General features: G+C 39.6%; 1 protein-coding gene across 1 annotated transcript; it reads left to right on the forward strand.

Moving 5' to 3' along the window:
* On the forward strand, positions 1-27,970 carry rab14l (RAB14, member RAS oncogene family, like). Its single transcript, XM_030066068.1, has 8 exons — positions 1-132; positions 11,487-11,545; positions 14,643-14,696; positions 16,746-16,923; positions 21,106-21,172; positions 24,335-24,422; positions 25,265-25,295; positions 25,380-27,970. The coding sequence occupies exons 2-8, from the start codon at positions 11,494-11,496 to the stop codon at positions 25,555-25,557; spliced, it is 648 nt and encodes a 215-aa protein (XP_029921928.1). The 5' UTR covers positions 1-132; positions 11,487-11,493; the 3' UTR covers positions 25,558-27,970.
* Positions 27,971-27,984: the final 14 nt, after the last annotated feature.

Here is a 27,984-nt window from a genome sequence, read left to right on the forward strand (position 1 = left end):
GCCCATTGTAGACAGTTGAGGAAACCCTGTGCAGTAAGCAGCCATCTTTGATAGGCAGATACTTCAGCCGGGATAACCTGCAGATCTCTCCTGAGGAGCTCAAGACGACAAAGCTTGAAAACATAATTTCTGGTAAGAATAAAAAGAATGGAAGGCAGGAACACACCCACACCCAAAACCACAACTTCGCATAAATATAAAAACCCTGATATTGTTATGGTGAGGTAGTTATAACAGTTAAGCTAGTCAGCGTTAGCCAGCAGTCAGCTAATTTGCGAGCAAACGGTGCTAGCCTAATTGACAGACAGCTAGATTGCTGGCTGCCGTTACCGAGCCTAGTGGTTGAGATATTATGAATATACAAATATGAAAACAATTACGGAGACAGTGACATGCTCGTCCATCACACATAAGAGATGTGGAAGGCGTTTGGCTCACTGGTGAGACAAGTAATTGTTCATATTAGGTACCCCTAACGGTGTGGCTAGCTTGCTAGCATGCTAAAGCTAGCTCGCTAACGATAGTTTGGTGTGTCTGTTATGGCAAATCATGCTCAGGCTATCAGTAAACTAGTCGTCTAAAACGGTGAGACGAATTGAGTAAAATTAAATCGGCTGTCCGCGGACTAATATAAATAACCAACAAACCTAGCGTACGCCACGTAATGTGTTGACAAATCTTTAATGCCAGAAAAAGTGGTGGTATGGTGACGTTAGCTAGATCAGCTGTCAAAATCTCTAATTTAGGGGCCTGATTGTTATCAAGTAGCTAGCTACCCTTATAGCAATCTAGGCAATAACTAACGCATTTTTAGATTCTCCTTTAGCTTTCCTTTGTGAGCTAACAAACTTTAAACAGAATTAGCTGATAACCAAGTCTGCATTGTAGCAAGCTGTGCTGTGACTTTGCCGGGTGTTATGCTAAGCTAAGCCTAGCCAAGATAGTAACGTTAGACCTACAACGTCGAGTCAAGAGTTAAGTTAACATTAGCGTTAGTTATCCTAGTCGATGTTGTGTTGTGGCGTCGTGTTACCTTTGATTTCTTGTGCTTGACAATGGTTACGGCAGCCTGTGTAATTTATCATACCAAGCAGAGCACTGGACACAAGCTGCTAGTCGGATGCTAAATTGTTAGCCGACAGCACTAGCTTTTGTGTACTTGTCTTAAGAGTGGTCAGCGACAGACAAGATTTTAAATTAAAAATGTAGGTCAGCCAGAAAACTGAACTTTACTGTCCGATAATGCCACCAGGTGATTTTGATCTAGATTTGTACGTTATTACTACAGGGTGTTATCTCAGCTATGCCAAGGATACAGTACACTGGAAGCCTTGATGCTTTGACAACGTCGTCACATTTTGTCATTAATATTTTTTTTGCATTGACTTTAAATTTTATATTATATGTAGGAAATCAGCTTAACTATTTAGCATACATTAGGACAGTGTGCTCTCGGTCTTTGTTGTTTGCATTAGTAATGATCTAGTCATGTTGTTTTTATGCTGTGTGGTGCAAATCACATTATTTGGATTGTAGGCCTAAATGTGGAATCACCATGACCATGTGTAGGTCTTGATAATCAGCCTCAGTTTGAGTGATCTGTAAGGAGTACATCCTTGCCACAATAGCAAGTGTGTGTTGAGAGGAGGAAAAGCAGTGACAGTGCTCCTCTACACAGAGAGTCAGTTGCAGGGGAGTATGGGAGAAGTGCTGAGGCTGCAGTCTGGTCACATGCTGTTGTGACTCTCCTTCTCCTTGATGGATACTCCTGGGCTTTGCTGAGAAAAAAACAGATTTTTTTTCTTCCTACTTGGACAAAGTAAGGAAAATGAACCAATTATCACTATTGTATCACACCTTGTTTATACTGTTGTTGTGGTGATGTTCCCCAATAGCTGACCATAGTGCAGAAAACCTTCACACTGGAGCAAGAGACACCACATGAGGGTCATGTGAAACAAGGCAGTGTAGGAAAAGACCATCAGGCCGTCAAACATTGTTGTGGGATTTAAAAAACATACCAGTGTTATTTGAGTTTTTTTCCAGCTGCTGTTATGTCCCATGAAAAAATCTAAACCCTGGGAGGTAGAGCAAACCTGCAGTGGAACAAACATTACTTGCATCTGACTGTGGCATACGTTGATGGATTTAAACCTCTCACGGGGACTAATGATAATAGGGGGAAAAAATTACCAGTGTTATCTTTCAAATCAGGAAAACGGAAATGAAAAGTGGTGGGGCCAGTGCTCATTCAGTGCCACATACTTAACAGGAAAGAAATCTGGTGTGTGGGGCTAATAATGTTACCGCTTTACTGATTTTTCACCCTTGGCCAGGTTTTGCATCAGCTACCAACACTTTTTTGTTTACTTATGTTTGCTTGACTTTTATAGGGACTGCATGTTTAGTTTGGGTTACACTATGCAACTATTTCAGGCAGGATTCAGTCAGGCCAAGTCTGTGCTTGTGTGTGCTAGTCTGCAGATGCTGGTCATTTGGAGTGGGTAGTTGGGACTGAAAATCGAAAAGTGCACAAGGGGTACAGACTCTGATGTCTCTCCTCCTGATTTAATTTCATGTGAGTCCGAACCACTACAATTACATCAAACAACAGTTGTTTTTTTTGTTTTTTTGTTTTTTTTTTTAAGCGAAAGATGTAATCTAGATGTAATTGAGCCTTGTTTACTTAGCCAATACACAAACATGAACAGATCCTGTCAATAACCAATAGAAACTGAAGGAGAATAATGCAGGAAATAGGGGAAGAAAAATTATGATAAGGGAGTGATGTGGGGGAATTGGACAATGGAAACAGTAGGAGTTATTTGATTTGAGGCAGTAACATGAATCTGTGTATACATGAATATACTAACAGCTACCATAGCTGTTTTGGTACAAATGTCTCATAGCTTAGTGCAGGAGTTCATGTGTTTGTGTAACAAGTCAAGTAGTGTGTGACCATGTGTCTTGTGTAATCATTATGCGACTTTTTTCTGTCATTGTTTAAAATATACAAAAGTCAGTCAGTGTTATATGCCCAGTCTTTTCAAAATCTGTTATATTAAAAGCTGTGTCATGTAGGCTATCCCATCAATTAAGCATAATTCTGTAAACACGCAATAATTAGCCAGCTGTACCTAACCCTAACCCAACAGGATATCAGTTTGGGAGAGAAATGCATTTTATTTGAAGGGACAGGTGGATAAGAAAAGATGTTTGAAGATTTGAGAAGGTTTTACTGGTTGAAATTTTAATTTAGATCCACTAGTGCAGGATGATGTCACTATTTAAGAGACTGTTTTACCGGCAGTAAAAGTCATGTGAGGTCATTTCATGGGGACTTTCAAGTATTCATTTTGTTCAAGTGTTAACACTAACTACTCACCCTACAGTTGTTAGCAGAGCTCAAATATAATCTTTCTAGGCTGTTTAAGATTCCATTGGCCGTATTCAGCATCTGTGTCATAACAGAAACAGTGCGTCGCATTCTCAGATCAGTATCAGGGTAGTGGTATTGTTAACTGTTGACGTTGACATGTTCATGTTCATGTTATTGGGTCAGTAATGTAGGTAGTGTATCGGCAGTTGGGGATGACTGATTAGTTTTTCTAAAGGGACCATTTTTGTGTTGAATTAACAACCCTGTTCAGAGCTGTGTTAAGATATACCCTGTGTGGTAAATAAACTCCGTGTGCAGTGAGCACACGCTGTTACTGAAAGTAAACACTGTCCTCAAGTTTCTGTCTTACCATAGATGCAACTTTAAATACGGCAACCCTTCTGCTCAGACTCTCTTGTAGAAAAGTGGGCATTAAAATTGACAACACTAGCACTAAACTTGGATAACTGACTAGCTACCTAGGTGTTTACTTCACTTGACTTGGACATTTGGATTTGCAAGACTTCATTTTCAAATCATCATCCTAATGAGTAGTTTATGCCTGTAATTATTTTGTTATATCAAGCCATTTTGTTGTTTTGGGTCAGTCGGCAGTCAGTTATAATGTATATAGGGTCTTTTAGAGTTTGATGTGCAACATGGTACACAACAATGTACTCGAAGCGTTCTGCTGGTTGGCTTCTGCATGTAGCCTGTTTCATCCCCTATCCATCCCATGATGCACAGCTGTGTTTATACTCTGCTGTGAAAGTAAAGGAGGATTTCTCCTTATGCCCCAATACTTAAGGCTGGGTAATATTTCAATATTAAATCAATACTGTAATTAGAAAACTAGATAGCTTATCATCTGGTATTTTAGTTATTGCGATATAACATAAGTGTTGGTTTTTCCTTGTTTTAAAGGCAGCATTACAGTAAACTGATTTTGAAATGAATAGACTGTTGTAACTGTTGTAATATTTCCCTCTACCTGCTTGGTCCTAACATCCACATTACTAATGACTCAAAAATCTGATTGTGTAAATAAGGGGTGTCCAATCATGTGCCATGGAGGGCCAAGAGGCTGCAGGTTTTCATTCCAACCAAGACCTCCACCAGGTGACTTCACTGATCACCTCACCTTGTATCAGAAAAAAAAGAGGAGGAACTAATCAGTGAAATCCCTCCATGGCACATGACTGGACACCCCTGGTGTACAAGCACCAATAGTCATCCCTACAATATTATCACAGTATTGATACTGAGGCATTAGGTAAAAAAGTATCATGATTTTTGATTTTTCCATATTGCCCACACTTACCTCTACTCTTTCCCATCCCTCCCTGTTGCCCAGTTTCTTGCCCAAGTCCTCTGTATTTAATCCATTTCTACCTCGCTTCTCTGATCACACCTTGTCCCAGGCTGAACATTTTTCCCAGACATCAGCATTGATCTGGTCAGTCAGATATGGCCACTGAACCGTAGGGCCAGAAAAATGAGGATGATTTGTTTTCCAATAGTGCGATCAGGTTTAGATGTTGCACCGTGATTTGAGTTTCCAAGAACTGCATTAACTGCAGTACAGTTTTCAAAAAAACTCAGTCAGAAGAGTAACTTTCTGGTTATCCTGTCTTTTCAGGGTGTTGGAAACCTGACTCATTAATTACAAAATTATCTGAATCAGCAAATACATTACACTGCTGAATGATTCTGAATCCACTTACAGCTGTTACTCAGCACATCTTTCCCTTATATTACTTGTGCCAGAAAGTAGCCCTGATGTCTGATGATGGCATTATAAATTGAGTTTTACTGCAAAAGTGCTCATGAGAAAACTTCATGTTGCCTAAAGCTGATTTGCTGATGTCATGTATAGCCAGATTATTTATTAATGAACAAAACTGCATGGTTTCAAATAGAGCAAATGGGTATTTCACTGAATGAACCCCTCCTAGGTTTTAAAAATGTGAATATTCTTTTGATTTTGTGGCACTGACAGTCTTGTGTGCCCTGTCATCACCTTTCTCCCTGTGCGATTGCATCTGTGGTGTGTTGGGAGCAGTAACAATGTAGCATCACTGGATAACAGATAGGTGTCAGTGCTATTTTTAGTTTTCAGTTTATGGTGCTGGAGAAGTGTTTGTGTAGGCTACTTGTGTGAGTGCCACACACCAGGTCCAGTGCCATATAAATTAGCCAGTGTCACCGGGGTGTTGTTTCAGCATTCTGGGAACAGATGGCCAGTGGAGAGAGCAGGTATCTTGGTGAGTGCTTGCTGCCTGGTAATGCTAGGAGACGTGACTTAATTGGTCACTGTCACATATTACAGACTGTTAATTCATTTGTCCTCATGCCTACCTCAGGTTGTAGCAATGAGGAATACCTGCCAGTGGCTCTGATTGAGCCTTTGTGAAATGGCATAACAGGTCAATGAAGTTTATATTCATACATATGAAAGGAAATAAGTTCACTAGAAGAATGTTTCACTGGGTCAAAGATGTCAGTGGTCCAGCTAAAGAGAAGTGAGCAATATGTTTGACAGATATGGGTTCAGTAAAGTCATTTCCTAGTAATGAGTCTGTGTCTGTGTGAAATTGCAGAAAAGTAGACGAATGAAATCTGTAGTAAATAAAAACTGGGTACATTTAGGATGATAAACCATGAATATGTTACAGTGAATTATGTTTCATATAATTGAACCAAGAGGCATAGATCATTATGTGTACTCAGTGGAAGCAAAACAAATTTGTTAAATGTGTAATTTAAATAATGTCAAAAATGAATACCATCGTGTTTCTTTTTGTCTTTTTGATTGAAAACCTTGCAATATTTTGTTCTGTACTGTGAAAATTAAATAGATTTTGAATATGGATTAAGCATGAAAGATTTAGCTGGTCATTTACTCATGCTTACCATTTAAGTTAGCTACTTATTTGGAGAAAGTCTGGGAGATGAGAAAGAAAGCTGTTTATCAGGATACAGAGTAACCTTTACTCTGAGCAGTACTGGGTCAAAACCTAGTATATGGCTGGATTGTGACTGATTTCACCTTATTACCGTGAACAGTTGATGTACTGGACAGCAGTTTTCAAACCCTGATTATTTATACAGTTAAATTACGCCATTTTTTTTTAATGAAATTATCATCATGCCTGGACCTCACTGTGCACATAGCTGGCTATGGCCATGAATTTAACCTTTGTTAAATCCTGGAAGCTATGATATTTAATCTCCAACATGTCTAAGCACAGTTAATTTCTGCAGTAGCAACACAGCTACATTTAAAAACCAGCTGTTTTCACCAGCTTTGACGTGTGTATCAAGTAATCCAGGAAATACTTTGTGTGGTGCTTATCAAGGCTTGTATCGAAGATAAATGTGCTGACATAAGAGCAGTGGCCAGCACTCGGTCAACCAGTAGTGCAACTTCATCACTCAGTGTGTCAGTGATGGGCATTTCCATTTTGAAGGGCCAGCCTCACTGATGTGTACCAGCCAAAAATCTGTTTTTGATTTTAATTTTATTTTGCATTTGAAACTGTGTGTATGGACATATAATGTTGTGGCTGTGCCTTTATTTCTGAATATTTATCACCAAAAGAAGTTTCTATTTGTTGACTAATCACAGTGTCTTGTAATCCCATTTTGGATGGGCGAGATAATTTGTGGGCATGACACGTATATAAAAAAATTCATTCATTCATTATATTCAGGAAATGCATTACACCGTTACTGGTGTTGATTTAATTTAGATTGATAAGGACTAGCTTATTGCGAAGAAAAAATATGGCTTCCATTTTGTTTATGATTTATCCTGAGTCAGACGACATGGAAAATAGTTTCAGTTTAAGGATATTCCACTTTGATACTGTTTTCTACACAAACATGTACACTCAGGCAGCACACTCATGACAGTGAAATATAGATTTAATTAATCATCAGTTTAATTGAATGTGAGCTCAGCTCTCTGGCTCTCTTGTTGATCAGCTGCCTAATATCTTCTCTGGAGAATACAGGAAATAGATTGAATGGCTTTGGAGAAACCGAACTGTTAGCAAAGATAGTTTACAGTGTGTTACATGGAAACACTTCTCATAACATGATGTAGGCCTATTTTAAAATGCAAGAAAAATTTCTTGCATATCAAAGGTTTTCTTCTAGCAAATAGGATTTTCCATTGAGCAGTGTCAATTTGAGTTTATTGCATACAAGATAAGATGATTTTGGTGAAGAATCACAAACTAATATTTGATGATTTATATATAAGATAATTAGACAGAAATGTAGACATTTTATTAAGTAGAAATCACTCAACAAAGAACAGACGTTTGTAGAAAATGATTTTTACTACATGTGACAAAGTTTGATAACATCCTGTTTTTACAGGAGCAAATTGCCTCACCTGACCTCAACTCTTGAAGACCATGTTGCTGTGATATGGAGACTGTAGTATGCCAGAATTACATTTTCAAGTTCTTTTTGTGATTTATTATTGATGCATTTTGTCAGGAAAAATGTGTTTTGAATGTTTTCAGCAGTGTGACACTGATAATGTGCTTGGTACTATAGCTTGACTTGGAATAATGTGTATGGCCTGCTCACCGGTTTTCATCCACTGTCAAGAAATGGGACTGGCTGCTCTTAAATCAGTAACATACATATGAACATATAGAGGCTGATAATTGGCATAAGAAGCAGCTGGTTTTCCAAAATCTTATTTTATCTGTGATGCTCTCAGTAATTGAAAATAACCCTACCTTAATGCGATGTGACCTGAGGCTTGTTAATAGCTTATGCAAAGCTGCGATAAGTAGGTTCCCTCAGTGTAGTTGCAGTTCAGAGGCAATGGACCTGTCTCTCCCTGCTGATATGACTCCTTCCATTAGGAATGTACTGATCAATTAGCCACTAATCGCAATCAGCTGATAGGCATTTTAAATAGGCCATCGGTGATTGGTCAAGCACTGTTTCTGCTGAACACAATATTGGTCCCCTGCTGTAGCACAGAGAGAGACTTGATGTCATTACATTCCTTTCTGAGCAGAGAATGTTGAGTGATGATTTTCACCTGTTAATTTGCATCGATAGCTCACATATATTGTGATTCTTGATGTTGGAAATTACATAAAGTATTTCATTATGAACACAAATGTATGTGAAACTGTACAGACCACACAGGAGTAAAGTACTGTATCAGCAGTTCGCCAAGGGTGGTAAAAATAGTAATTTAGCTTCTTGTTAGCTTCTGTAGTGTCCTCCAGTTGTTGCTCCCTCAGAAAGGCCTGATAGTGTTTTGATAATCTGTATCTCCACTGATTTGCATCAACTCTCCTAAATTGTGGACTGTAGATTTACTGTCTTCTCTGCCTATAATTTCATGAGTACTTGTAGTTTTTCCATTTCCTGTTGTTGCAGTGTTCAGAAATTTGCCACTGTTTGTTCATTTTTTCTCTATCTGATGAAAACATACTGTAGTGTGACAGCACAGGTACAGTACTATGGTACAGTAATAAAATTGTCGATGTAGGGCCACTATACTAATAACATTTATGCACATTTGTTGTATGGAGACGTGAGGCTTGAGGGAAGTGAAAACAAAATGAGTGCAGCTCCTAATTGTTGGTCAAACTAAAGAAAGATGAAGAATAGATTGTCCAAGGATGTTATTTTCCATCTTGTGGTCATAGTTGGGTTATGAAAACAGCAAGCTGTCATTTGCGGTCATTGTCAGCAGTTCCATTGTCTCAATGATAGCCTAACTCCATTAATCAAATGGCTAATTTCAAAATGTATTTATTTTTGCATTATTATCGCCATTAGTTGAAACAAGGTCTGTGGGCACATAATGCTGTGTTACAAGCACCAAGATGCCAGCGTGCACCTACTCATAGACTACTAAAATTATATCTACTGAAAACCTGACCTTTAACATGACTCTAGGTTACCAACGTTGCCCTGACTAGGACTAAGATTGGGACCCTTTGTGCAAACCATTGCTGTTACTTTGAGACCAAGACCTACAGACTTTAAATGACTTAAGATGCACGTTGAAAGGGAATTTAAATAGATTATTTTACACTGAACTCTAAAAGACTGTGTTGAGTGATATTTATTTTACATCAATTGTTGCATTGAGGAATTTGTGCACATCATAAAAAAAAAGCAAGTTATCTTGTACTTTGTTTTCATCAAGTTCATGCTAGTTGTTAGTAATGAGCTCTTTGTTTATAATTGGGTAGATTTTTTTTTATTTATTTATTTTAATGGTCTTACTGTACTGTTGAGAGCTTGCCTGGTGATTCATAGTCCTTATGGAGATGTACTCCCTTTTTTAATGCTTCATTCTTAAGGCTACAGTGATGAGGGATCTGGCCGTGCCTGATTTCACTTCATTAGTGGTCCCAACGATCTGATAGGATTATGGCTTCGTAGAGAAACTCTCGCCCTTACAAGACCACTCCATTACCCACTCTATACAGCATTCATATGTAATCATGTGTGTGAGGGATGGTCTGCTCTGTTATGATTTTTTTTAGCTACTCTTTTCATATACTTCTGTTAGTTCTACTGCATGTGGTAGTGAGTAATAATTTGGTGTGGCCGGAAAATCTTTTGTTATTTATTTATTTTTTATATATATTTTTGTAGCCTGTCATTGTAAGTAATTAGGAGCCATGAGTGCATCTAACGTAGAGTTTCACACTGTAAATTCACAATGTAATACACAGTACAGTGGATGGTGGTATCATAGTGGAAGGGACGCTGTGCAGCTCCAGGGTGTATGAAAGGGCTTTTTTTTTTTTTTTTTTTTTTTTTTTTACAGAAATGAGAACACATGTTGAACTACCCAGGTATATATTGTAGAGATGTCTCTGTAGTATATACCTATACAAGTCTGTTTTTCTCATGGTTGACTACTCAGTATGTTATTTAAATGAATAACAAGTGCTTAGTACACACCAAACTTTACATAGTCTGAAGCAGATTATGGGCAAAAATAATCACATTCTGCTCTTTACAGTGCTGATTGGTTGCATAACATTTGCGATTATGTAGGCACTGAGGGCAGAGATCCTCACAGTTTAGCTTGTGTCAGATTTCTGAGGAAATTCTACCAATGCTGTGTAACTCTTTGCTGAATGAGTTTGGTTGTGTATGGGGCTTGGTTTATTTAATACTTTCGACAGGGCAAGTGGTTAAACTATTTCCTGTACAACCTGGTGCTTCCACTGAAAATAGGTTGTCCTTTGAACTATCATTATAATAGCACGGACTATTAGTGTAAGAGCATGAGGTATTTCACAGACTTTTTAAAGCAATCTTTCTGTAGGAAGCAATGTGCCTATGCAAACACCCAAGTGGCTGTTTTGAAAAAAGTACACACATTTAAAGAACAAATGCTTTGACTAAAGATAAGTTTATCTTCTTAACTCTTGATTTTAACATTTTAATAGGCTCCTTTGGGTATTAACTACCCACACTTCTTTGCATTTAATACAGCAATGCACTAACAATAACAATGCGAAAGACTCCTTTTGTGTGCATTATTCATTCATTTATTTATTTATTTTATTATAACTACATGTTAATATCAGTGTATGTCCTGTCTGGCCAAAGGAAATGTTCTACCATGGTGGACAATAAAGTTGTTATTTCATTTCATTTCATTTCATTTCATTTCAAAAACAACAATCCTTGCCTTACCATGTCTCAAAAGTAGTCTGTGTGCTGGTGCCCAGAAACAGAGGTGGACATAAACCACATTGCATCCATTGTTATTATAAGATTAGATATTGCCTGCAGTTCTGGATAGTGTAATATCGTGATATGGCATGAATGTTGTCTGAATAACTAAACCCGGTGCAATTGAATGTGGTCAGCCTTGAGTTTAAGTTTTACAGGACACTCTTGGTGTGTGTTTATTTCAGTGTCCATGATACTTAACTGAAGAGGTCTGTTTATGAGAGTAGAATAGCCTCTGATAGTTGTTGTGAAGCATTAGAAAGATACATTCACTTAGTAAACCTAGATTCTTCATTAGGAATGCACCACGTTGTCCATATGAACTTGTTCACATGTCTAATCTCACCTTTTCTCTCTCTTTCAGAGCCACGATGGCCACTGCACCGTACAACTACTCCTACATTTTCAAATACATCATTATTGGTAAGTGAGCCAAACACCAGAGTGTTGAGGCTAGCTAGCTTGATCTATAGTGTGTGTGTGTGTGTGTGTGTGTGGTTCATTCATGTAAATCATGGAGCTAGTGTTAGCAGCTTACTGATATAGTTAATTTACCCTTTATTAATCCCTGTAGGGGATTATTCTCTGCATTTGGCCCATCCTGAGTATCAGGAGTAAAGGCGTACACTTTGATATCTCCTAATAAATATGTATGCACTGACATATACAATCATATATCATAAAATCTGAAGACCATTTAATATTGCTGTTTAATAAAACTATTTACGTGTAAATTTTATCATAAGTTTAAATAAACCATACGTACCATGCAAAACAATATAGCAGCCCAATAGACAGAATATATATAACTTAACCATAAAAAGGCATGCTACATATTACTTATTACAAGGGCATAATGGGTATAATGTAATATGCACAGGGCAGGTTGAAGGTGTGTAATGCAGTCATTATATCATCATGGCAATGGGTCATGGTGCTTGAGATGGCAAGGTATGACCAGAACATACACTTACTGGTCATTATCTTCCAAATCATCACGAATAGGATAATAGCTCTGACAAGAAATAAATTTTCATCTTCAAGTTAAGATTACGTATGCTCCTCATCAGTCAGATGAGTCTTTAAACTTGGCTCCAGCGTCTTAGGGAGACCGGCTAAGTGAGGCCTTATAGACTATAGGCTGCACTAAATGATTTTCCCTTTAAAACTATAAAGTAATGCATTATAGACATGTCATGAATCATTTTGTCATCAAATGCTGGTACAGTCAATGTGTAGAAAATTAAACCCGTGCAAGCTTGTGTACTGTATGAAGCCAGAAACTGGCCCCGCTTTACCAAACCCACTCCATGTGTCTCTCCTTGAATGGATAGAAAAGAATCAAAGGCTCTATAGGCCAACAGATATTACTGTGGGGTCCAGCAGTGGTAATACTCATGCATGGATATTTGATATGTCAGCAGATAAAATGTGAACTATCATGAATAAAACATCATGAATCGTATTGCAATCACATCTGTAAATTAACCACTATATGATTTTTTTTTTTAAACCTCATTGTTTAGCCATAGGCTGTGAAGGCCACTGCAAATACAAAAGGCATTGTGAAATTAATTTTTGAGAAAATAAGGTCTGAGTGAGTCACAATGCTTGTAACAGCAGGTGTCTGTTACTAAATGTTACTAGACCCAATGAGATTTGCCTGCGTTTGCACACGGGTTAAATAACAACACATTTGGTATTTTAACAAATGTATTTAATGATGTGTTGATTGTTAGATTATTGTCATGCATTTGACATGAGTGTGGTAGTTTTCACAGTGGGGATGCTAGGCTTTTCTGGATTGTTGTTTGCTTGTGAATTTTAAGTTAAACTGAAATGTGTGTATTGTGCCCAGACATACTCCTGACTGCTCTCCTTCTCCCTGGGAGCTGGGCAAAAGAATTCCCTGCGGGCCCATGCACCTAATTATTAGTTCCAGGAGGGTACTAGCAAGCACGAAGTGGGTGGAGGGAAGTTCAGGTGTAATATTTGACTATTAGGTTTTATAGGGTATGTCAGTATTTATTAACTAAGATTGTATTTATATATTTGGTAATGGTTTTATGCAAATAGTGTGTGTGTGTGTGTGTGTGTGTGTGTCTTTGTGTGTGTGTCTTTGTGTGTGTGTGTGTGTGTGTGTGTGTGTGTGTGTGTTAATACTGTAACCCTGTAAATGGTAGATGCCAGCCAGTGACTGAGGCAGAGACCATATATGTGGCTGAGAGTCAGTATAGAAAGGTGCTGGAAGTAGGGCTGTGACTTTCCTCCAAAATAAATTTCGAATTTCGATTGCCCTATAATGTCAAATATCGAATTATGTTCGAATTTTTAGGGTCAATTTTAGTCTATTGTTTAGCCTATTGATATGTACAATATGGGTGTCATTTACGGTCTGTCCGCCAGAGGGCGTTTCAACCATATTAACAAGCGCTTTCCTTCTGAAAGGCACAACATTAATAATGATAATCTGGATGTATTTACGATCGTATTTTAATAAGCACTTTTTGTCGGAAATCCAAAAAGTTTCCACACATCACTTTTGAGATGATCAGGAGCTGTGATTTCAGTCTCCGGGACCGGTTCTGCTGCTGCATTGTTTTCAGCCATGCTGTAAACTTCCTACAGGCGCGCGCTGCACTGATGCATGCCCACACTTTTTTATCCCGCGCACGATCACGCGTAACGTTGATTTGCATCGTTACGCAACGTAAACAAAGACACACACACACACACACACACACACACACACACACACACACACACACACACACACACACACACACACACACACACACACATTCGAACGTGAATTTCAGCAATCGAACGTTATATCCCTCCCTCCAGTTCGAATTAATATCGAATTTCGAAGTTCGTTGTCACAGCCCTAGCTGGAAGGTGTCGGCACATCTGTTGTACCCTCTGTTGTTCAGTAAATGCCACATGCTTGAGCTTCCCCCTGGACTTTGTCTGTTTTAGAGTTCTTGTTGTTTTTGCAATTATTTTGGTGAGCTGGAAATAGAGCGCGCGGAAGCCATGGATGGCTTATTGGCTACGCAGTCAGGGTCAGACGTTGATAACCAGCATGCCGTTTATGTCAAAATGGTCATATTGTCACATCTCGTAAACAGCAGCCATTAAATTCAAGCAGTTAGAGCTCCAGAGGATGGCTGATAATCATAATTAATTAACAGGGCTTGCTTAAGCTATTCTGTTGCAGTAGGGTCAGATATCAGCTGTTATTCAACTGTCCACATTACAAAGCTGCCCATTGTCTGATATTAGATTAATTGGCTGTCCTCTTATAATTTTACCACAAGTATTAACAGCCTTGCTCTCTCTATCTCATCACTCCACATGAAATTTTAAGCATTCTCACTGACTGACACAAAGGGGCTGCTACATCATGCATGGGGACAACACTGCAGGCTTGAATAGAGAATTGTTGTTTTTCTATTATTCTCATGCTTGACTAGAGTCTCTACCTCTTCCCCTCTCTCCTCTCTCCGTCTCTCCACAGGGGACATGGGGGTAGGGAAGTCATGTTTGCTTCACCAGTTCACAGAAAAGAAATGTAAGTACTGCCCTGATTTTCTGACTCCTTTTCATCTGTGTGTGTGTGTGTGTGTGTGTGTGTGTGTGTGTGTGTGTGTGTGTGTGTGTGTGTGTGTGTGTGTGTGTCTCTGTGTGTATGTGTGTCTCTGTGTGTGTTAGGATGCCAGGTTCAACTGGAGTGCCTCGATCGCTTTAGATTTCTTTATATACCAGGGGAAGTCAGTCTCATAGAAGTAGAGTGTGCACTGAACAGTGAGAGACTCTTCTCCTGTGTGTGAAGTCAGCTGCAGCCTCCCATTACCATTCAACTCAGTTTTGTTTAGTGCCACTATTAACAAGCCAGATGCTGTGTTCCTCATTCATCCACCAGCAGATCCTGCACACACGCACACACACAGGGAGTGATTTAGAAAAGGCTTTAATTGTCAGTTTGAAGAAATTCTCTGCCCCTGGTTGTTGATACATAAGATGTAGAGAGTTAGAATAGTCTGTCTGAATGATCTCTCTATAGACTATGATTGATAACTGATGCACCTGCTGCTGGCTCACAGTCGAGATGCGCTGTGTGTGTGTGTTCACATGATAACACTTGTATAAATGTGTGTTGTAATGGTAATACACTTAGCTAAAACACGGCAGGAGAATAAACTTACAGTAATTAAAAACCTGGCCAAACTCACCGTGTGCTTGCTACACCAGAGGCCTGTACCATAAAGCTGGATTAACATAGTCGGGCTTTCTCTTACTTATCTGGCTTCACTTAACGAGACACCAGCACTCAGGATTTTCGGTACCATAAAGCCGGCTATCAACTCACTAATTCAACCCAGGCTTTCCAATCTAGATCTGTGTGCGCTCACATAAAAAGGGCGGAGTTTGCTGCATGCGACCAATCGCAGACATGGAAAAATCTACCCGAGCCGCATACGTCACAACCGAGGAGTAGACAATAATCTGAAATAAATATGAGGAATATAAATCAATAATCCAGGCAAAAAGCAACACAGTTGCAGCTGCCAAAAGCCGCAAGGAATGGTGGCAAAAAAATCGCCGACTGTATCAATGCGTAAATTAGTGGGATTATAATATTACTTCCCCACCATGACGGCACGAGTAGAACTGACTACAGTAACGTGTGTGTTCAATAAATGAATGTGTCTCCCACTCAGCCATACACTCCTGCAGAGGAACTGGCCCTCTCTCACAGTGAGGGTCGACCCTCGCTGGACCGCTGCCTTCAGTTTGAGTTTCGTCCGAATCGTCACTTTGATTCAACTGGTTTTGATATTTCATTTTATAAAGCATCTGACGCCTCGTGATTATTCTGCTGGTTAAAATATTATTTCACTGTCACTTAAAGACAGAGAAACATTTAGCATCAACTCCCATGTGGACTTTTCAGGGAAGACTCCCTAAATACTAAATATGAGCAAACTAATGGAAACCTAAAGGAGCCCAGAGGCTGGCGTGTATTTTATCAAACTTTTATTTAACCCTCTGAATTAAATTCCCCTAATTTATTTTCATAAACATTAAAAAAAAAAATCATTAGGCTACATCAGTCTACAAGATCAATTTTTGGTTGGACAGTGCAGTCATGAGTAACAAAAAAAAAAATTGTAAAATGTATTAATTTGGTTTGGAAGCAGTCTGCCTAACCTCGTAAGTGTTCCTCAACAGTGCTGAGAGCGCTATTTTGGCTCTGGGTCGCTTAACGTATATCTGAAAACAGTCGGTCATTATCCAGTTGATTGAAATTTGGTGGGATGGTTGGTCATGGGCCAAGGAAGAAGTGCCTAGCTTTGCCCGCCCCTAGTCAAAAAGGGGATTGTAAGTGGGTGGGGGATGCATCTTTTGTGGTGGACAACATTCTTTATTTGTTTTTTGTTTTTTTTTTTGTTTTTTTGTGAAAAAATTATTTGCTTGTGTCCTTTATTGACACACATTGTAACCAGTCAGGTGATGTTGTTTAATGCACACATGAGGAGTGCCATCTGATCTGTGTTTCCACAAAAGGGTCTTCATCTGAACACTTGTACTTATAATATCTTTACTTTTCTCTCCCCAGTCATGGCAGACTGCCCCCACACAATCGGCGTGGAGTTTGGTACGAGGATAATCGAAGTGAGTGGCCAGAAGATAAAGCTGCAGATCTGGGACACAGCGGGTCAAGAGCGCTTCAGGGCTGTCACCCGCTCCTACTACCGTGGAGCTGCAGGGGCACTCATGGTGTACGACATCACCAGGTACAGGATACTCGAATATGTGCGTGTGTGCGTGACACGTGTGTGTAAGATGCACATTTTTTCTAAGTGGTCACCATATGACATCAGAGCTTTCATAGTATATCACATAACAATCAACAAAATACACAAACATAAACATTCAGTCTCTTGCTCTCCGTCTGTCGTCAGCCCTTCAGACGGTATTTTACAGTCATTGTATTTATACAAGAGGAACAACAACAGAGGCAAAAGAATCTACCTTGACAGTCTACACAAACTCCTTCATAAACAAACATGACCTGTTTTTCTTATGGTTCATGTCTGTCCTTCAAGCCAAAACTGTGAGATGGTATCAGCGGCTTGCTAAATAATCACAGTTCAACATGTGGAATGACTGTCAGTCAACAGCCAAATACTATTAAAGGACTGTACCAGTGATTTTGAATGTTTGGCTCATTTACTACAATTTCCCAACATTTTACATTGCAACAAACATTTTTGTAAAAGATTTAATAACATATTCAAAATCCCTCGATTTAAGAAGTTGAATTTTTTGTGAAACCCTGCCTCCCTTATAATGTCCTGTTTGTACAGCTAACAAACCCGTCTACATTCATAAACCACAGAACTGATAATTGGCTGTGCAAACCAAGTGTTTCCCTGGGGACTGTTTTCCAGCAGGGAGACAGTTTCACTCCGCCCCATTTGAAGTCATCAAAACACAACAGTGCGGCTGCTTTTAGGACTTTATTAAAGTTATGCAATACTGTTGTGAAGAAACTTTGAAGTCTCTGAAAGCTCATTTTAACAGTGGAATGAATGGAAACCAGTGGCTGGATAAAAGATGGGAAAGATTATATCAGAGTTGGGTTGAAATTAGCAGAAATGTTCAGTATATATATATATATATTTAGATACTATGCTAAATATGCAGAATCACTGGTATGGTATGTAAGTATTGGCTTTGTTTGTGCCACTATTAATGTGACTAAAGACAAATTTTAATTGCACCATTATTATTAAAGTTCTTGGTGTCGTGCATGGTTGCTTTGAACACATGGCTGATCATGCCATATCGTATTATAACTACAGCATGTGCCTTCAGTGAGTTGTGTTTTGAATATGGATGAAAATGCTCTAAGTAGAAATTAAAGCAAAGGGCAGCCAAGGACTACATAGCCAAAATGGGTGCAATTGAAGATATGGCACAAGTGCAGTGTTAAATTTCCAAGTGCATGGCAGCTTGTGGAAAAATGCTCAACAAGGTTTCAAGGTGACTGAGAACGTCGCTACAGGCCAACCTGGTAGCGCTGGGCTTTGGCAAACACTCACTTTTGTTGATTGCAAGCCCTTAAAACAGCCCCTGTATTTCTCCATGCAGTTTTGGCATTTTGATGAGTGGATGTTTCTGTCCACTTTAATGTTAATTGTTTTATTTTGAAATGTTGACAAAGCATATCTAATTTTTTGTCAACCCAGCAAAGGGGCTGGAGACAAATTTGATTGAAGTCATTCTTTCAATTCAACTGAACAATTAAAGCCATCCATTCAAGGCACAGATTAAAAAAAATAAATAAATAAAAAAAGATGTCTTGGCAGGAAAGATAAGCCTTGGAGCTCCCACTCTTACCATCTTGTATTTTATTGAATTCATTCATGTATTGATGTGATGTAGAATAAAACATTAAAACCACCATTAAAAGGCAAAGTACATAACTTTTGACTCAATGTGCTTTATTCCAGCCAGCCAAATTTGATACGTAAAAATGTCTTTGTAGAGTTTGAAGGATTCAGTATTTTGAAAGCCATTCCCAGAGACCTTCAACTGCATCTTGAATAGCCCTCACTTTTCCTTAGTGTTTGATCTTTAGATGGTCATTAAACCTTTTTTAATGTATGAAAAGGTGAACTGTCTTATCTTGCTCAAGTCTCTCTTCCACACAAGCTGGTGTATTGGCAGATGAATAATGATGGATAGTTAGCCTCTTCTCATGCTTGGAACGCCTAGCGTAACAAAATGAAGCGGCAAAGTTAAACCTCGTATTCAAGTTTTTCATTCATGTGTAAAGAGAGAGAAGGTACAGTACAATAAAAAGTTCAGTCAAGTCCATAATGCATAGTTAAAGTTACAGGAACTTGAAATAGATTTGTTTTGACTTCCACCATGCTGAAAATCTCCGGTCTCTCAGGATAACATCCTGCCAAAACTCTGTGCAGTAAACAAGCTACTTGCGAATCTGTGACAGTTATTTACAAGCTGTGCTTCACTTGTAACTGAGCGGTGTGAACCCAAATGAACCAAGCACAAAAATGCAAAACAGTAAAATCTTCAATAACGGTGGCTTAGGCAAAAGAAAAAACTCTAGGTTTAGTCACAACCAAATCTGGATCGATTGGTGATATCTATCCAATAATTGATGTCATTGACCAAATGAAAATATCTTGTCAATTAATAGTCATCACTCCACTTGTCCACAGAAATTTTAAAGAACATCAGCGAGTCTGATGTATTTTTTTCTCTGTGGCCATGCGCTAGATGCAGGTTCTTTATCACATTATGGTGTTTAGTGAATTGATGTGCTCGGCTCAGGGAAGTGATGATCATGAAGTTATTTCAAACTAGTTACAAGTTGAAATTGTTTACCAGTTTTAATACTGACTGATGCCAGAACAGTTTTGAAGTTTCTACCTAACTGAGCTTGAATGTCAGTTCCTTTGTGGTTTCACACATGGATTTTATTTTCCGGCATGACTAAAACTCAAAAATATGATCTCATCCGCTTTTATAACTTTTGCAGTGAACTCGAAATTTATTCCCTTTGTCTTTCTGAAGATTTCAGCTGTTTTTAAGCTGTGTTAAAAGTTACTGAATATCAGTGTTTTTAATAATCACTTTCAATTTATTGTCATAGTTAGACATTATAAATAATCATCCTGTTGTCTTTCAGCCTGCTGTGCTCTGACTCAGAATGTCTTCTATTGAATCGGATTTTGCTGTTTGTTTGCTGTGTGACAGTTTTTCATTTTTATTTATTTATTTATTGTTTTTGTTTTATGTTTGATTCATTGACTCTATTGCAGTCAGAAAACGAGTTTTCGCAAGTTTGAGTGTCGATCAACCACATTAGTAATAATCAAAGCATCATAATCATATGCCAGAGTTATACCAATGTATTTTCGAGTATTTCAGATCTACAAGGCAGATTTTAATTTCTAACCATTTTGACTTGCTGATGCAGAATGCATTCTGCTGTGAACATTTGTTAGAATAATGAGACAGACGAGTCAGCAGACAAGAATCTCAGGTTAAATGAAGCTCTTTTAATTAACTTCATTATTTAAAAATTAAAAATGTAAATGATAGAACAATAGCACAAATTACAGTGTGTTCTCGACAAAGAATCTCAGGTGACATGAAGTGTCTGTATTAGATTATTTGGCACATCAACAGTCAGGTCAACAGCCCTAGGCCCTGAGGGCAAAGGAACAAATGGCCCTTTTTTTTTAATTTTTTTTTTAAACAAATTAATTTACTTTGGAACTTTTTTAGCCATTTTTGCTGTATTTGATACTTATATTAGAGAGAGACAGAAAAGGCAGGGGGCAGAGATGGGATAACATGCAGCAAATGCACAGATTCCAACCTAGGGTGCTGAGGTAAGCACACAGCCTTGACATATGGGTGGTTCATGCTCTACTGGGAGAGCCGCTGGGGCGCCCCCATTAGGCTGCAAATAAACACCCTTGGAAGTGGAGATGGGAGATTATTAACCAAACAGAAATGGACATTGTTAAATTAATATACCATTATTGAACAAATGACCATACACAGTAAGCAAATAGTCATAGTAAAGCTGTTGAAGGAACCTAGTTAACCAACTCATACATCTGAAATACAATGGTTTTCCGACCACCCTTGTTTCCCGGTCTGAAAACCTGCGTTGGCAGACTACAAGCGTGAAGTTATTTTCCACATCTCACCTGTGAGAAACTGCAGGAATGCATCGCCTTTTAAGATGTGTTAAATCGGACTCTTTGTAGGGATGCTGTCCCCTGGTAGTTACTCTAAAGACCTCGTGACACACTGTGGCAGCCACTGTCTACTGCTGCTGACACTCCTCTGATCCCTCCTCAGAGCTGCCATGCTATTTTGCCTTCACCTGTTGCCGTATTAACCTCCCTCTTTGTGTTTTTTCCACACAGGAGAAGCACATACAACCACCTCAGCAGCTGGCTGACTGATGCCAGAAACCTTACCAACCCCAATACTGTAAGTACATTTGTGTTGACACTCCACTGGCACACTGGATAGTTTAGTCCTACTCTGCACATCCTACCATCCTACCTCTGCTCCTCTATCTCTCTTTCACCTCCTCTGTTCAGCTTTATCTCCATACCTATTCGACTGTTTCTTCCCTATACACACTGCTATTTGCATATTTTTCTTTTTCCATGTAGTGTTGTCTTCTGGCTTATCCCTCCTATGTCTTTCAAGTGTGTCACTGGTGTCTGCTCTCCCTCATGTCTCCTCTGCTCCTCCTGTGTTGTTCTCTCTCTGCTGAGTTTGTTTGAAGCCCCAGAGCTTTGTCCATTTCTTAAATTGGATTCCTTGGTAAATATGATTAGCTCTAAATCATACTGTGCCCTGTGAGCTCTCAAAGGAGTCTGTTTCCACATTATTCCTCTTGGAGATTTTCTTTCCTAGTCAAGTGGCAGGCCTTGATTTTCTGGTGTAATGACAACAGGAAAATGCATTTATTTACAGCTATCTTTGTAAACATTACTGCCATGACAATGCTTTTTTTTCTATTTTGCTGTTTTTATGGTTAAGTATTACCCTAAACTAAACCTTACCATTTAAATGTTTTTTGTCACAGTTGTTGTGGCATTCCTTTTATTTTCATCTGCCACACTCCGCTGAGATGTGATACTGAATTGGTAATGTACCTCCTTTTCTGGTTGGAGAGAGACGCAGCGGGTTGATAGGCTTAACCCAAATAGGAGTTGTGATGTTCAATTATAGAAAGTCTTGGCTTCAGGCTGTGTACTTGTGATTCTTACAGAAAATACATGAAAATCAGCAGAGGCCTATTGCCCAAAGAGGTTTAGTATTATTAGGAGATTAAAAGGCGAGGATTGTTGACACAAGGAGCATCATAATCTGAAAACACAAAGTCAAAGAGGGGCTTGTATAGGGTCATTTTCTTATTATTTTGAATATTGGCAGTGGCTCAGAAAATCTTGTTGCTGTGAGTCTCATTTTTCCAGGTTGTACCAATGCAAAAATGCAAACAGCATCTGCACCTGTAATGTAATGTATGCTCATTGAAAGCATCAGAATTATTTAAATTTGTTTTGTGACATATAATCTAAATGTTACATGTGAAAAGAGTACAGGAATTGGCTATTTCACTCCATTAAGACAACATGTGCAGTCCTGTAAATTCAGCCAGTGTGATCAGAAAATGTAGCAGTGAGGAATTATAACACAGCCTGCTATAAATGAAATGTTCTCACATTGATGGTTTTACATACATCAGATTTTCAGTGGTGTACACGGTACAGTGGTACATGTGATGTTTTTACTTTGAAATCAAGCTGTTTTCAAACTGCCTCTTATGCTGTGTCATAGGACTTGTACTGGTGTACATCACATGAAATTTCTGCTGAGGCATCTCCTCTTTTCAAGGGAAAGAGAAGTTTTGGTTCCCCTTGCGCATGGATTCCGTTGCTGAAGACATGTACATTACCCATGTAACATTGCCTAGGGCTCCCTCTTTTGGTCAGTGCACATTTAGCACTTACCCTGAAAAATGTTGAGGCGCACTGCCATGGCACAGTTTATGTTGACTTCCACAACAGTGCTGGTAAGGACTAATTGATGAGCCTGGTGATGTGGAGAAAGATTCAGGTTCCTTTAATTGTCATTGGACAAGCGCAAGGAAATTGTACTTGTTGAGTACATGACAATGAAAGAATTCATGCATGTTTCTGAGAGTAAAACTATTCAACTAAGAAGCAGCTTAATTAATTATGCTCTCGGTAATTGGGACAACAGTAGACAATTGTATTAGGTCATTTGCATAAATGTGCTGAAACATTAATTATCATTTGAGAACTGAGCCAAAGTGATTTAAGAAAAACTGTGGCATATATAGCAGTAAATAGAAATAGCATTGTGTGTTAAGTAATATATGTGGTCTAGACAGATAAAGTGCACGGTGCAAAATGCATTGTCAACTGATTAATGGTTATGGTCCCTAAAAATCAGTTGAGCTAAAATAGTAGAAAACAACATCCTATTGTCATCATAGCGCACAGTTCAGTTCAGTGGAAATGTGTGTCTGTCTGTACTCTTCTGTCCATTTGCCAGGGGCAGAGGGGTGGGTAGTAGGCTGGGAGAAGCAGGATGGGGGCATGACAGAGTTCTCCTACATACAGGCCTGGAGAAGGAGCTGTTAACCGAAGCACCTGCAAGATGGGAGCAGACTAAAAAAGGGCTGGGTGATAAATCCACTGAATTGATTCAGTGTATGTTATAATGTGGAGAAACAACATCTATACAAAACACGTACACCTAGCATGCCCGCAAAGATTCCCATCAGTTGGTCATCAGTAGTTAGTGAAAAACAAGAAAAATCTAAATTAAAATTGTGAATTGTGAAAAAAAGAAGATATTTTTGGCCATATGGCCCAGCTTTGGACTAAACAGGTGGTTATCAGAGTGAGATGGATCACTGATGATGGTAACAGCCTTCCTGAGGCAGCACATGCTGTAGATGTCCTCCATGGCTGGAAGTGGTGTCCCATGAAGTGTTTAATGGTTTTGATAACCTGTTGTAGTGCCCTCTGCCCAGCCTCATACCGTTGGGTTGATGCAGTATGTCATGATGGTTTCCATCATGCAGCGGTAGGACAGATTGTGAGGCATGTTAGCTTTCCTCAGCCTCCTCGGGTAAAATAAGAACTGTTGCACTTTCCCCACTCATGGTGTTGGCTTACCAGGAGTTAAGAATGCTCCAAAAATATTTGAAGCCGAATCTCAGCTGGGGATTTCCAATGTCAGATGAGGGTAAATATCAAAGGCAGAGTATAGGCTCAGCCTGAACATATATATAGGAAGCACTTAACATCACAGAAGAGTCCTTGGGCAAAGTCTGTCAGTGTGCTAACGAAATAACAGTTCATTGCATTACATTGCATCACTACATTAGGCGTAATTTCATCAGTGGAGAAGCAGTTCCTAGGGGTGCTGCTGCTGCTGCAGCTGTGTTTTGTTTTGGTATTTAACATCAACTATGTGGTGTATTTCTTCTTCCATTTCCTTTAAGACCACTGCCTTTGACTCTAAAGGCTCAAAGGTGAATTTCAGTCTGTGGGAAGTTGACGGCATTAAGATTGTCTTATTCTTTGTGTATGCCTTTGTCCTCAGGTGATCATTCTCATAGGGAACAAAGCTGACCTGGAGGCCCAGCGGGACGTCACATATGAGGAGGCTAAGCAGTTTGCTGAGGAGAACGGTGAGTTGGAGAGCAAAAGAAGGAAGCAGGAGTGAAGCTAGAAGGTTGTGGTTTGGGATTCAAAGCAGAGGGATGGATTCTGGATGCATATTTTACATATAGCTATAGCTATCCATTACTAGCCAACATCATGGCCAAATGTTGCTGCTTCCAAGAAATCAGTAGTTTGTCATTGTAAAGCTGAGTCATGCCCAGTTTGCACCAGTTAATGGTGGTTTCTAACCACCAATTGTTGCAGCCATTTCTGTTGTATTGTAGCTGACTTGCATTGTGCTGTACATCTTTCTGTATTTGCTTGTTTTCTTATTTTGCAGCATGTTTTTTAAATGTACATGTTTTGCTTTCTTGCAGCACAAATGTCTTGTTGCAAGCGCTGTAGCTTTCTGTATCTGTTGTAATCATTTTCATTATTTATGAATTTAGAGCAAGCCTCTGAATGAATTTGCTTTCACTTATGAAGCACAATAAACCTTGCAGGCCATGTACTATGTTTGGCCTAATTGATAACGTAACATGGCATTTTCCTCAAGGTATAGCCTGCTTTTTTTTAGCATCTAATTGAGAGACTTTCACATGAAACCTCACTGTAGCCTGGCGTGTACTGTAGTCTGCTGAGATTCATGAAGTTAAGCTATTTGTGATTAATGCTAAACCAAAATTTGGTTAATTCCATCCCTGATTTCCTTAAAACAGAAGTCATCGGGTAACAAAGGGATTTTCAGTGTTTGTAATTCAGTGTCATCAAGGTGAACTTAAAGGGGAAGAGAAAGAGTCGTGAGATTGGAGAGAGATTTTCATTGAGCTTTGGTGTCTGACTCTGTCCCCTGTCTTACATCCTGCAGGTCTTTTATTCCTGGAAGCCAGCGCAAAAACGTAAGTCAGCACAACATCACTGTTTCTGTCACTGCCACCGAGCCAGTGATCCTTTTGCTTACTTAAACTCTTCTCTCTGTTTAGGGGTGAGAACGTTGAAGACGCCTTCCTGGAGGCTGCTAAGAAGATCTACCAGAACATCCAAGACGGCAGCCTGGACCTGAACGCCGCAGAGTCCGGGGTTCAGCACAAGCCCTCGGCCCCCCAGGGCGGACGGCTAACTAGCGAACCACAGCCCCAGAGGGAAGGCTGCGGATGCTAATGACCAAGCAATCCCCTTCACCCTGCCTCCCCTTTCACTCTCTCTCTCTGTCTCTCCCGCCCACCATCCGCCCTCCCCCAACCAACCCCTCCATCCATTTCTCCACCTCTGTACATCCGTTCATCACCAGGAGCTGCATGAGAGCGGGGCCACAGAGGGAAGGCGCTTCAGGATGGATGCCGACCTGGGCTAGACTAGGCTGGGCTGTGTGGACAACATCTCTCCCCTCCTCCTCCTCCTCCTCCCTCCTGTCTTCCTCTACCTGTCTGTCTCCCTCTGTTAATGTCTCACTCCCACATTTTCCCTTCTCTCTCCTGCTCCACCATTCAGTCTAGTTCATCTGCCATAGTATCATAGACACCACCACACATGACATGGGTTACTGACACCTAGATAGTTGTAATATTCATACCGTAATGATGAACCAAGACTGTTTTTTAATGTTTGGTTTTCTAGCTATATATCGCATCCACCATCGATCAACTATATGAATTGGATCTGAATACTCATCATGCCCTTCCCTTGATCCCCGACTCCTGACGTCTCTCCTGCATGGTTCACCAGTCCATTGTTGTACTGAGGGGTGCAGGCGCGATGCTGCTCTCCCTCATCGCTGTTCATTTTTCTGTCATGTTTGTGGGATTGGACGGGGAAAGCAACGAAGCGGTGTATCGCGCAGCCACATTATAACTCGTAGATTACAGGCTCACTAAAAGGCTCTAAGCGTGTTTCAGAGAACGTGTAAAGGGGTGAGCTTTTCTCAGGCAGGTTTCCAATCTGTCAGTCGGGTTTAATGTTGAGCAACTCTCTCTGCTGCATGGCAAAAAGTGGCAACACCAGTGGTGACCAGCTCTCAGGAGAGATGATTTCAAAACAAAACAAGAAACCAAGAATTACTCACTAATTCCTGGTAATGGTCAGAGTCTCTCTCGTTTTGAGATGATATCGCAGGAAGGAATATGGGTGTTTTTCCATCTGGTGTGTGTGCCTGTATTTTTTTTTATTTTATTTTTATTTTTTTGTGAGTGTGTGTGTGTTGGGTAGGGATTCTTCAGACTAAGTTAAAATGACACTTTAACAGATCAGATGTTTTTTTTTTTTTCCTTTTATAACAGAAATATTCTTTCACATCAGTTTCTTTGCACCAGCGCCCCACCTTTTTTCCTCCCCTGGTCTGCCCCCCCCTCCAAAAATTCTCCCCCAAGTCATATCAATAGAATCTGTCTTTACCAGCATTTTCTCTGTCGTTGTTTGTTGCCTTATGATTAATGTTAATGTTATTACTATTACTGTTTAATCTTATTGTTTTTTGCTGCACTTGCTCTTCATGTTGCTGTTGGACTCACTCTTGATAATTAAAGCAGCTCTTCGACAAATAATCACTACACTTGTGTGGAGAGGAAAAAGTTCAAACGGGAGACGTGGTGGTCAGAAACTGTGCAGAAACAGCGCACGGGCTTAACGTTTCCCTTGAAATGATGATCGAGCATCCGCAGCCCATCACTTAAGCCCCTGTTTTGCGATGTAAAAATCCGCAGGGCACTCAGATCACTCCTGTATCTTTAGAGTCGATCTATGATTCATATGGGCGGTGTCTCTTCTGCCCTTTGCCCCCATCAGCCTTGTATAGTACACCAAGCAGCATGCCCCGCCCTCAAATATGATGAAACTGTCAAAAGTCCAGGTTTCTGCCCTCTCTCCGAAGTACAATTTTTCTGTACCATAGAGTGATTCCCTAATTGGACAGCTGTATATATTGCTTCTTAACTATTGGTGATGACCATGCTACTTGGGATATAGAAAACTATTTGCTGGCTCTGCCAAGACCTGTACAGTTGATGTGCTAGTGGGTTGCCTGTAATTCATGCTTGGGGAATTCTGTAACATAGTTTCTAAGAATACATGTATGTAACGGACAGACACCCCCAGCCCCCCTTATCCTGCACACTAGTGAAAAGTGGTGATTACTTCTGTTTTATTTTATTTTATTTTTTTTTCCACAGTCTTTGGTTGAGGGGAGAGGAGGGGGAGTTTGGTGGTGGGCAAACTTTGATTTCTTTCTTTATTCTGTGGGAAGTGGTGTAGAGAATGAGGCACTTTGAGTTGGGTTTATTAAATACTTTATATGTTCTGTTCTGTTACTACCTTTTTCACCAACATTACAGCTCCTCCACACTGGGAGGGGCCCGCATCGCTGTCTTAATTTGGGGGGAGCGGGGATTGGTTCGTTATTTGTGGCAAGTTTGTGGGTCGGGTCTTCCTTTTTCCTGTGTCCCACCTCTTTGCAGTCTGAGTGACCACTTCCTGCTTTTGTCTGTCCACAAGTACAAAAAAAAAAAAAAACAACGTACATATGTATAAATTTTGAAGGAGCTGTGCTAACATTTAAATGCGTTCTTGCGTGTATATGATTTTAAAATGTTGACA

This window comes from Myripristis murdjan, chromosome 12 (genome assembly GCF_902150065.1).
Source record: "Myripristis murdjan chromosome 12, fMyrMur1.1, whole genome shotgun sequence".
Classification (NCBI taxonomy): domain Eukaryota; kingdom Metazoa; phylum Chordata; class Actinopteri; order Holocentriformes; family Holocentridae; genus Myripristis; species Myripristis murdjan.

Coding starts and splice junctions, on each gene's coding strand:
- rab14l (XM_030066068.1), top strand. CDS start 11,494: ATGGCCACTGCACCGTACAACTACTCCTACATTTTCAAATACATCATT. Junction 11,546..14,642: donor TTTCAAATACATCATTATTG/GTAAGTGAGCCA, acceptor GTCTCTCCACAG/GGGACATGGGGGTAGGGAAG. Junction 16,924..21,105: donor ATGGTGTACGACATCACCAG/GTACAGGATACT, acceptor TTTTCCACACAG/GAGAAGCACATACAACCACC.